Source organism: Vombatus ursinus, unplaced genomic scaffold (genome assembly GCF_900497805.2).
Source record: "Vombatus ursinus unplaced genomic scaffold, bare-nosed wombat genome assembly UNPS02014778.1, whole genome shotgun sequence".
Classification (NCBI taxonomy): Eukaryota; Metazoa; Chordata; class Mammalia; order Diprotodontia; family Vombatidae; genus Vombatus; species Vombatus ursinus.
The window spans coordinates 17,397,502-17,409,951 of record NW_020954556.1 but is presented as its reverse complement, the minus strand read 5'-3'; the positions used below and the strand labels follow the sequence as shown (position 1 = coordinate 17,409,951).

The following is a 12,450-nucleotide window of genomic DNA, read 5'->3' as shown; positions in this document are numbered from 1 at the left end:
AACTGCAGTGATATGTTACTTAGAGGAAGAAACCTTCCTTGGCTTTGATTTTTTTTCTTTTTTACAAAATGCATTCTTAATCTATCATGATAGTTTGCAAATAGTACAAATATATACTTGGCAATCTGTATTTCAGTTCATTGGGGAAAGGAAAGGGGAGGCAGAATATCACTTTTACGAGTTCCTTATCCATTCACATATATATCTGTACTATCTTCCATGCGGGGACTTTCTTTCATCAGTTGAATGTACTTCCCTCTTGGCCCACCCCCTTTGAGCTTAACTCACCCTCTGAAGACTTGGATGGGGAAAGGGGAGGACTCTTTGTTTCTGTTTTGGATGGACTCTTCACTGGAGAAGCAGGAGCGGACTTCAAAGGAGAGCTAGGCTCTTCTGCTGTTGTTTCTTTCTCACCTGGGAACAGAGAAAACCACCTGTGAACGACGGTCAGAGGCTGGCAAAAAAGATCAAGCATCTAGAGACGGTACAGAAAGTGGAGACAAATAGCTCCTTTCTACCCAGATGCCTCTTTGTTCTACCAGGCCCAACCAGGAGTTAGTTTTTTTCTGTTAGCTCTGGAGAGGCAATTAGAAAGATCCTTAGCTGGATTTTGTCTCATGCATCCTTTGTAACTTAGCCGACTGAGTTCCACTGGTAAAATCTGTTGCTGCTGATGTTCATTCATTCAGTAAACATTTGTCCAATATCCACTGTATTCAGGGTACAACTTCTGAATGATAGAAGAACTTAAGGATTGCCATAGTGGGTCAGACTAGAAGCAATATGGTATAATGGAATGAGCACTGGATCTGGAATCAGAAGCTCCAGGTTCAAAACTGAATTCTGCTTCTTAGAACTATAGGACTGAGAGTTGGGAAGGCCCTTAGAGATTATCTGCTCCAGGGCTCAGTAAACTATGTGCCTCCATTCACTTGTTTTTGTATAGCACATGAACTAAAAATGTTTTTTACATTTTAAAATACAATAAAATTTTATTTAAAAATGAAAAAAAAAACATTTTTAGCTTGGCAGTGGTTTGCTGATCCCTTATCTACTCCAACTAATTTTATGGAGGAAGAAACTGAGGCCCAGAGAGAGGTAAAGCGGTTTTCCCAAAACCACACTGGTAATAGTATCACAGCCAACCTGATACCAACTCCAGTGTTCTTTCTAATACACCATGTTACTTATTATGTGAGTGACTTTAGGCAAGTCATTTTCCTTCTCTGGGTCTTATGTCCTCCTCTGTGAAACAACTGGTTTGACAAGATGGCCACCAAGGTCCTTTGTGAGGTCTGTATCCTATAATCTAACCCAGTCTTTGGTCTCTGAAGTGACCTACTTTATGGGGGAAACATAATTATGCTTTATGACATTAATGTCAAAAGATTATAGAATGATAGAATTTCAATGTTGGAAGGAGCCTCAGCAGGTCTTTATTCCAATCCATACCCCTAAAAGAATCCCTCCTACAACATAACTGACAAGTGACCATCCAACTTTGCTTGAAGGAGAGTAAACCCACTTCCTTTCTCCTGTAGCAGTCTCTTCCACTATTGGACAGCTCTAATTATTAGAAAGATTTTCCTTGGGTCAAGCCTAAATTTGTCTTTCTACTATTAACACCTATTGTTCCTTGTATGGCCAAATAGAGCAAGTCTAAAGTTTACCCCCAGACAAACCCAAATGTTGCTAACTTCCTGTAATAAACAGGGTAGATCTAGCATTCACATGTAACCTAAGTGCCAAAATCCACTGGCAAGGGCCTCCTTCCTCATTGTTGATCAGTGCCCTGTCCTTGTGTGAGGGATGGAGGTATGATTGTCAAGAGCAGAATTGAGAAGAACTGGTCATTTTCTTTGTTTCTGCAGTCTCTTGAGTCAATTTAGACTCATGGCTTCCAGCTTCAAGAGAAAAGGTTATGCCAACCCCACTTCAGGCGCTGAAGAAAAAGACTGGGAAAAAGTCGACTGAGAGGAGCTGGTAGTCTCCATCTGTCACCATCCCCAGCTTGTTATTCTAGAGACTTTGGGAAATTTCCCCTTGGGTGAGATCGGATAATCTCTCTTGAGCTGACTCATCTCACTCCCGATGGCAGAGCTCCTTCATTCTGTATTGTTCGGCATATATTCTCCTTTGTATACTTTCTCTGATTTCTATTTTGCTATCAATTTGGATAAATGGGTTCCTTTGGATAAATTTTGGATATCATTTTGGATAAATGGCTTTGTATGTTCACTGTAGAACTGGTATTTGGTGGGAAGCGTTGGATATAAAGCTTAGGGCTTCCTTTCCCCATTAATGTACAGTGATCAGAAGTTTAGGTTGAACCCCAAAACTATATCTCTTAGACTAATGGTATTTAAGGGAGTAAGTAGATATAATTGGGAGCCTCCTCTCTTTGAGGAGAGCCAAGTGGTCTCTGGCCCCAACCAAACTGGGCTTCCTCTTATGACAGGAATTAAAGTCTCCCTTGGAGAAGGGTAAGGGGATAAAAGGCTAGAGAAGTCTATTCTGCCTCCCTTTGAGCCAAAACACAAACCCTTCCTCCCCCTATACTAAATGTGAGACAGCTGCTGCTACACATAAATTTGTAAAAAAAGAAAAAAACCTTTAATGTGCCTATTTGTATTTTCCACCCTTACTACATCTCCATATATTTTCTGTCCTCTCTGCCAGGTGCCCAGAACCTCATAAGGGTCATGTCAGCAAGTTGTTTTTTTTTTGTTTTGTTTTTTTTTACCAAGAATCTCCTGCATGCCTACCACTAAGCAAAGAGAAGGAGAACACCTAGGGAAGATCATGGCAGAAGACAGGCCCATGAAACAGCTAGAAAGCAACAGAAGACATTCTAGAGCCAAGGACTATAACTGCTTCACTTGATGTTGGCCACACACTGTATTCTGTCTCTCACCTCTGTGCCCCTCGTGCCTGAGGTGCCTGCCTCTTTCACTGCACCTCCCTCTTTCACTGCACCTCCCTATGGAAAGCTTTCTTTTTCTCTGCAAGAATTAGTGCTCTCTCACAACCAGACCCCAAGGCCTGGAACCAAGGAGGTACTTAATAAAATAGCTGATGAATAGAACAGACTATAAATGCCAGAGAGGAGAAGACAGTGTAGTGTGGCTTAGAATAGTTGTAGGAGGCTTCATGAAAGAAAGCAGACTTAGAAAATCTAAAATCACAGAAATGGGAAGGGGCTTCTGATACCATCTTGTTTAGCTTTTAGCTCAGCAGGAATTCACAATATTTCCTAAAATGAGGAGCTTGAATTAGATGACCTCTAAGGTCATACACACACACACACACACACACACACACTCACACGCATACACATACACACGCGTATATATATGTGCGTGTGGTCATCTGGCTATAAATTATATGGAAAGTAGTCATTTGTTTTCTACTTGGAGACCTCCAGTGAAAGGGAATTCACTACTACCTCATGAGATAACCTATTCCTCTTTTGGACATCTTTAATTGTTTGAAGCTTTTCCTTATACTTGTCTCCCTGGTTCTTCTACCCATTCCTTTTAGTTCTACCCTCTGGGGGCAAACAGAATAAGCTCGTCCCTTTAATGGATGACAGCCCTTCAGATGTGGGATTTGAACTGGGATTTGGAGGATGTTTGGGGACGGTTAAAGGAACAGCATATTCAAGGTCACAAAATAAGTGTCTGAACTTGCAAGTTTGGGAGATAGAATGGACAATAGCTCAATAGAATAGTTTTGTTGAGAAGTAGTGGGACATTAGGTTGGATCGATAAAGACTTTTAGAGTATTTATATAGTGCTTTAAGGTTTGCAAAGTGCTTTACAAATATTATCTTATTTTATCCTTGCAACAACTTTGGTAGATAGATGCTATTATCTACATTTGATGGATGAGGAAACTGAGGCAAGCAGAGGTTAAGTGACTTGTCTAGCTAAATGTCTGAGGCTCTATTTGAACTCAGGTCTTCCTGACTCCAGATCCAACATTCTATCTTCTGTATCATCTAGCTATCAGGTTAAGGAGTTTGGCCTTAAAATGAGTGGCAACAGTGAACCATTTTAGATTTTATGAAAGGTGTGATTTAGGAAAATTTATCTGGAATGATTGAGATAAATGGGAAGGGGGAAATATGGAGGCAGTGAGACTGGTTAGGAAGCTAGAATCAGAATAATGGAGTCTCACTGTTGGAAAGGATCCTTAGAGGTTCTTTATTTGGTTCAACTTCAATCAAAGATATGAATTCTTACTACACCTTCCCTACCAAGTGTCATTTACATTTCTGTTTGAACAGTTCTTTCAATGGGGATTTGCTACCTAATAAGGCAGAATAATCCCCCTTTGGACTGAATTAATGATTGGGTCTAATTATTGAGAATATCCTTAATGAGGTGAAAATTACCTCCCTGCAACTCCCACTCATTGATTCTAGTTTTGTTCTCTGGAGCCAAGCAAGTAAGTCTTCACCATGATGAACCTTCAAGTATTTGAATATTCCCTCTAAGTCTTATTTTCTATAGGCTAAACATCTCCATTTTTTTTAACATCTCCATTTTTTAGACTGTTATTTGCATGGTGTGGTTTTGCATTCCCTCACTATCTTGATAATTCTCCTCAGAGTATGTTCCAGCTTTTCAATGTTCCTTCTAAAATGGTGCTCAGATGGGGCAGCTAGGTGGTGCAATGGATAGAGCACCGGCCCTGAAGTCAGGAGTACCTGAGTTCAAATCCAGCCTCAGACCAAACACTTGACACTAGCTGTGTGACCCTGGGCAAGTCACTTAACCCCAATTGCCTTAAAAAAAAAAAAGATTTTAGGGGCAGCTAGGTGGCGCAGTGGATAGAGCACCGGCCCTGGATTCAGGAGGACCTGAGTTCAAATCCAGCCTCAGACACATAACACTTACTAGCTGTGTGACCCTGGGCAAGTCACTTAACCCCATTGCCTAGCCAAAAATAAATAAATAAATAAAATGGTTCTCAGAAGTAAATCCAGCACCAGAGTTGGGATCTGACTAGAGCAAAATACAATGCAATTATCACTTCTCATTATGGATGCTACTTCTCTTCCTAAGATCATATTATTATTTTACCTGCTACGTCACTCTGTTGACTCATTGAGACTGAAATATACTAAAACCCCAGGGTTCCTGCCCCCTCATGGGAACTATTGTCTAGCTTCTGCATCATATAATTCATTTTTTGAACCTAAATGTAGGATTTTACATTTAGTCCTATTAAATGATATCTTCCTATATTTGGTTCACTGTTCAGGTCTTTTTGAGGCTCAATTCTGTTATCCTAAATATTAGCTTTCTCTTTCACTTCCCATCTTCTTGTCATCTGCAAATTTTCTAATAGTGAGGAAAAATGAGTCCAGGAGGAAGGTTTCACCTTCACAGAGTGTGATTCAATATCAGAGAGATTTCTCTTGGACCTCATTCAAAGGACTCTCATTATTGAAATATATCATAAAGTCCTGGTTATAAAAACTAGTTCCTTCAGGCTTTAAGGCAAGGGCAGGGAGAGAACTCACAGAATATTTGAGCTGGGAGGGATCTTAGTAACCTATACATGAACTGAACAGGGCTGTAGAGATCATCTAATCCAAAGTCCTCATGTTATAGATGAAGAGAGTCACTGAAGGGGTAAGTGGTCACACAGCTAGTATGTAGCAAAGCCAAGACGAGGACTCACATGTTGGACTTTCTGTCTCCACCATACCATACTACCTTTCTCTTATTCCAAAGAATTGTGGACTGCAGTTCACTTCATACTGACCTTGCAGGCTTTTCTTCAGTCCAACCTCTCCTCTACTCTCATAACAGAAAAAAGTGATGAAAGAGGCAGAAAGAGAGGACACAGCATCCTCTTGGCAGCTCAGCAGATCCTGGCAACATTTGTATAACTGAGCAGAAGGTAATATGTGAACAGTACAGAAATAAAGAGCTATCTTTTGATGGAACAGTTTCACTTTAAAAAGCAATGCCAGATATCTGAGTGAAGCAGCTATGCAGAAGAGGAAACCCTCTTCTCTGAGCTGGGAGGGAAAGATGAGAGGATATACGAAGAGACAGAAAATGGACTGAAAATGGAAGGAGATGAGTGAAATCATGCTCGATGGCCTGGATCAGAGGTGAGGTCATCCATAAGAAGTAAGGATGTATGTTAGGGAAAATTGGTATGGGACATAAGGGAATTTTTTTACTTGGGGAAAATTATGTGTCTTAGGATTGAAGACATAGAAGAAAACTGGATCGGAGGGTACAGTCCTGATGGGAGAAGGGACAGTTCAGATCTTGCCCTTATGAGTGTTGCAAGGGAAGGCATAGAGCACAATAGAGGAATGTGAGATGAAATATGGGAACAGCAGTTATTACAGGGAGGAAATACTCCATCCAAGTCAGGAAGCAATGTCTCCTATGCCCAGAAGGAAGTGGGCCTCCCTAGAAAAGCGTGTTTACCCTATGCTAGTTACCACTCTGACATAAAGAGAGTGACCACAACATGGGAGGGGCTGTTGTAGGAGGTGTTAAATATGTATTGGCTATTATGCTTGTAGAAACTGTGAACGAGGTGATAGAAACACCGCGACAATAAATGACCACCTCTCAGGTCATTATCACCCTTAGGGACAGGACTATTCTTGATCCTGTCTGCCCTGGGATCTATTAATGCTAAAGGAAAACTCTGCTTTACTCGTTCTTTTGAATATGAACATTTGTCCAACAAAATAAGGAAGATTAGAGGCTGATAAAGTTTTCTTCATCACTATTTACATCCCAGTTCTGGAAGTCAAAACGAGATGGAGCACTGAATGTTACATGCAGTCAGAGTGGTGCCCCCGAACAGACTGGACACCATCGCCAGCTTCACAGGCAGCTTCCAACAGGCAGCAGGCCAGACCCCTCCCCACCCCCAGCCCCCATTCTGTCCTCTCCTATAAAGACTGCAAAAAGCACAGCTTACCGAACCTCAATAACAATAACCAAACAATAATAATTCTTACACATTGTAGTGTTTCACAGTTTACAAATGTTTGCTCACCTTTCCAATTCTGGCCTTCACAAATACAGTTTTACAAAGAATCCTTTCTATAGTTAGATGCCTTCAGAAAGTCCCATACCCTGTTTCCTGGGGGTTCTCAATGATACTGTCATACACTAGACCCATCTCTGTATCTTGGTTTACACCATTTCCAGGGAATTCTACGATTTAGAGGTGAAAGAGATCTTAGGGATCATCTAGTTCAGGCCCTAATTTTACTTATGAAGAAACTGAGGCTCAGAGAGGTTAAATGATTTGCCTAAGCACCTCTTATTTCTACCACTCATTTTAGCATTTAGCATATACCATCTTATATCATTATTCATTTCATATGTGCATGTTTTATCTATATAATGGAATTATAAACTTCTTGAAAATAGGAGCTGTGTCTTATTTGCATTTATAATCCTTAACCTCCTAGCCTAGCACTATATAAATAGTGCAATACTTCAATGATTTGCAATTTCATCTGGGGAGGACAGTCTGCTACCAAAGTAACACAGCACTTCCTCTTCCCCCTACCCTCTCAACCCAGACACACACAAACACATAGACATAGACATAGACATAGACACAGACACACACACACACACACACACACACACACTGGTTGTGAGCCTTTCCACAAGCTAAGCTAAGCAGGTCTTTGGATGATAAATCTTCGGAGCTATTGCCAGAGCTATACTTGAAACCTTTCCATTTTGGTAGTACCTGCTAGAAATTACACTCCATGGGTACAACCCTCAAGAGCCCAGAGTTCTCTGCATTCTACAACGAAGGCATGAGGTATTGGTTGGAGGAAGACTTTGGTAAAGGGTGGCATAGGTAGTTTGGGCTTGATAAAATACCTGCTGTGTATTGGGCATGTGCCTAGGCAAGGCGTGACCTTGATTTTAGAACTTTTCAGTATACCAGGACAATCACTGGGCCTTGTCATCTGCCTGGCCTCTGCTTCCTAGGGACTATTGGGCCGCTCCATTTGCCTTGTGGCTGAATCTTCCTAGATGTGTTTGTTCCCCTAATTAGAATGTGAGCTTATTGAGAGCCGTGACTGTCTCATTTTTCTATTTGTATTCCTAGCACTTAACATAGTTCATATAAGTGCTTAATAAATGCTTTTTCACTTCATTTCATGATTTTTTTTTAAGGTTTTGGCGTTCTAAATCTAAGGCAACTGAGTGGTGCAGTGGATACAATGCCCTGGCCTGGAGTCAATTTAACCCTGTTTGCCTCAGTTTCCTCATCTGTAAAATGAGCTAGAAAAGGAAATGGCAAACCACTCTAGCATCTTTGCCAAGAAAACTCCAAATGGGGTCATGAAGAATTGGACACGACTGAAATAACCAAACAACAAATTCTAAATTTACCGTAAATCAGCATTTTCTAAACCATTTTGGCCAGCTAACATTTAGGAGGGCTTGCAATATATTGATAGAAACTAAATATTGACACAGTTGGGTTAGGGATATGGAAGTTATGGAGATAAAAGAGGAGGATGGGCAGGGAAATTTTGCACCAAAAATAGACTAAGCCTCTTTACACATCTAAGGGAGAAAGTATGATGTAGTATATAGAGAACTGGCTTTGGAGCTAGGGACACCCCGCTCCTGGATCGAGTCGTGCCTCTGACACCTACTGTGTGTCCCTAGGGATATCTATCACTTAACCTCTTAGAGTGCTCTTGTCCAGAGGTGTCAAATACTCAGCTGGCTGCCTCCTGTAGTCCACACAACACTCCCAGATATGGCCCAAACCGGAATGAAATGTAATTCCTATATGATCTTAATATATTGATGTACTAATGAAAAAGTAATATATAAATATGTGTGGTTTTCTAAGTCAACATGTGACCCACAGGGATCCTCACATATGGTTTAGTGGCCTCTGTTTCTATTTGAGTTTGACATGACTTCTCTCAGACTATAAGTTGCAGAGAAAGTGTCAACCTGCTTTGGTAGAGGGGTTCATCCTTAAATTCCCTATGCTAATGAAATCACAATTCTAGTTCCTATCCAAAATTTGCCTCAAATGATATGAATTTCTTTAAACAACATTTCACATTTAACATTTTAGAAGGGGAAATACCTGTAACATCATACTTGTCTTTTGGAACCTCCACTCCATTGGAATCCCCATATTGTATGGGACCATAGGGCTCAGTGGAGCACACTCAGGCAAATACTATTCTGAATGGTTGAGCCATTCTAAGTAAGCAACTCCTGGACATGATAAATTAGTTAGTTCTCTTGTGACATTTGGGTACCAGGTGCACTGAGTTTTCCATCCCCATCTGTTTCTGTATACTTCTATCAGAGGCCTCCCCAGTGAGATAGAAAGATGGATCACCTTTCTGGCAGCAGAATATAGAAGAGGAAGGTACTGGGACCAGTGCTGAGTGGTAAAGGGGTTAGGAAGGAGTAAAAGGCAATCAAAGCCTGAGAGGTTCAACTGGAAGAAAAGAGGCAGGATATTTTTCTTAGGGTCAATTGGATTAATTTGTGTTTGGGGTACTGACTATTGAGATGCCAATAGTAGTGGTGTAATAAACATAATGCAAAGTGCAATGGACTGAGAGTAGGAGACCTGCCTGGTTTTCTTCCTTCCTCTGTTATTATTAGATTATTGACTTTAAACATTTGACAATCTCTTTGGATCCCTGTTTCTTTCTCTGTAAACACGAGGGGATTGAATGATAAGATCTTGAAGGTCCTTCCTATATCTGACATACTTTGTTTTGTATTCTAGAGTTCTTTTTCAGATGGAATAGAAACTCATTGGGTGTTGGGGCTGTTTCATTTTTGTCACTGTATCTCCAGAACCTAGCATAGACTCAGTGCTTAAATGATGATTAAATGTTCATTGACTGATTTTACTCTGACATTCTAGGTTATATGTTAAGATTCCTTCCAGTCCTCACCCTCTAGGTCCTATAGTGCAGAATTTCATCAGCTCTGACATTCTACATTCTAGAATTCTTTCCAGTTCTCATACTCTGTATTCTCCAGGGTTCTGTCCAGCTCTGACATTAATATAGTCTGTATCGAATGTCCCTTTTAGCTCTAACATCCTAAATTCTGTATTTTAAGGTCTCTTGCAGCTTAGATATTTGATATTGTAAAATTTCTTACTGCTCTAACATTCATTGTCCTAACATCCCATTCAGTTCTGACATTCTTTATTTTTACGGACTGCATGCCCTACATGTATTCATCAGTGCTTATAAACTAGACACAGTCCCTCTTCTCCTCTTTCTCCTCCTCCTCTTCCTCTTCTTCCTCCTCCTCCTCTTCCCTTCAGCTGGTGTCTGCCAGGAATCAAAGAAACAAACAAGATAGTGCCCCTCATCCATCTCAGCAAGAAACAGAAAGCAGGTGTGTTGGGGTAGGTTAACCTAGTTAAGCAAGAATATCCTGATAATGAGGGGTTGCCACTTCCATGGATGAATGACAAAGGCTGTAGTATCTCCTTTTCTGGAAGGCTTCAATAACAGGATAGAATCTGTTTCCTGGAATGACTTGAATATTTTCCCATTTGAGGAGGTGGGTGGGTGGAGGACTAACACTATAAATAACACTTATTTCCAGAGTCTTTTCACATCCATTTGGAAAGTCACTCTTCTATATGGCTCTCAGTTTTTTCATCTGTAAAATTATATTAGACTAGATAAAGTCAAAGGTCACTTCAAGCTTTAAATCCTATGATCTCATTTTAGCCTCATAAAAGGATAAAGGGAGATATGGTAGGGTTTAGTGTCCTCATTTGATACATGAGCAAGCTAAAGCTAGAGATTAAGTGACTTGCCCAGATGCGTACAACTGGTTGGTGGCGAAACCAGAACCCCTTGTTCTCAGTTCCCACCCACCTCCCTACCCCTTCACTGTGCTGCTGCTCTGGAATACTTCTGAGGGACCGTTGTTATCCCTATTATAATCAGATTGGATCCCAATTTACCATCAAGTTCGAGTTTCTTCCTCTCCACCTCTTTCTTATATTCCTCCAGTTCTTGGTCAGTGAGTTGGCTGAATGGATTGGGGGGTTCTGGTCCTACAGGCACTGTTTCCTCTGAGTCGTCTTTGGTATCTGTGTCACCCTTGGAGGCCAGGTGGCTTTCTGTAGACTGAAAGTTAACCACAGAATACATGTCACACCCAATGAACATGGAAAGCCAAACCTATCAACTAATTTTCCAACTAATTTTCTCTGAGGTTACTGTAGCCCAAATCCTGGTTATATTGCTGGGGCCAGACCGATATGCACCTTCTTGGGAAATAAGCAGCTCAAGGTGTTTTTTTCCAGGAGCTGACTCTACCATCCATGCTTAACTACCACCCAAGCTTAGACATTGATTCCTATGTAAAAATTCTCAGGTCTCCAAGATCAAAAGGATTGTCAAACCAATGTCAAAGAACAAAGCCAAAGTATGTCACAGACTAAAGAAGACTCATCTCTAATACTGTACTTTTGCATTTTGCATTTCTTAGCTAGGATAACACCGTTCAGCCCTTCTCCAAGCAGCTCAAACCTCAATGGTCAGCCAAAATCCCAGAAGGATCAGTGCCAGGGCATACAAGCTTTGGTACTATTAACAATACTGCTACTAATAATGACCGTTTATTAAGATTTGCAAAGTGCTTTACATAGACTATCTCATTTGATTTTCATAACAACCCTGGGAAGTAGATTATTGTTATCCTCATTTTGCAGATGAATGACTTGCCCAGGGTCACATAGCTAGAAAGTGTCTAAGTAAAGGTTTGAAATGGGTCCTTTCTTGCTCCAAGCTCAGTGCTCTCTCCACTGGGCCCCTGAGCTGACTGCTCTTCCTGACCACAACAAATCCTGAGGCTGGGTTGCAATTATTTGAAACTCATAAACAAAATACCCCAAATCACTGTAGCTTCAGCATTCTAAACTATTTAAACGCTGGAAAGGAATATGTTGGGGGAACCTTAGGCCATTTTGCAAATGTTAATTGATCCTGTTTTACCATACAGTACAGAAAATTTCCCTGTGTTGACTTCTGCTTATCTCTAGGTAAAATTCCTTGACCTGGTAATCAGTAGCAATGACTTCCTAAAGAATCAAAAATGTTTCTCCCTTTTGCTAAATACTATCCTAGTTCAAACATTAAAATGACAATGTATTACTTTCTGTTCCATGAGATCGTATCTTTGAAGCCAGAAGGGACTCCAGAGATCATCTTGTCTAACCTCTTCATTTTACAGATGAGGAAGACTGATGGGGATGGGATCTGAACCCCTAAAAGGAGAAGACCATGTCTTTGGGATCTAGATAGATCCCTTGGCCTGGTAATCAGGAACAGATCTGGACATAGCCCAAAGACATGGTCTTTTCCTTTTAGGGGTTCAGATCCCATCCCCATCATTACACGAGTCAGTGAGGAGAAGT

The 12,450-nt window shown here is 40.8% G+C and overlaps 1 protein-coding gene across 2 annotated transcripts in view; it reads right to left on the bottom strand.

The window, feature by feature from the left end:
* The window catches only part of ADD2 (adducin 2), a 64,431-nt gene that overhangs the window by 13,792 nt on the left and 38,189 nt on the right, over nucleotides 1-12,450 (bottom strand). Inside the window, exons 13-14 of one of the 2 annotated variants that reach the window (XM_027865295.1) lie at nucleotides 10,993-11,158; nucleotides 289-414 (exon numbers count right to left, since the gene is read on the bottom strand). In XM_027865295.1, the coding sequence (XP_027721096.1) occupies nucleotides 289-414; nucleotides 10,993-11,158 (292 nt within the window). Of the gene's footprint in view, nucleotides 1-288; nucleotides 415-10,216; nucleotides 10,346-10,992; nucleotides 11,159-12,450 lie in introns of those variants that run through there. The other variant, XM_027865296.1, reaches the window with a different exon arrangement.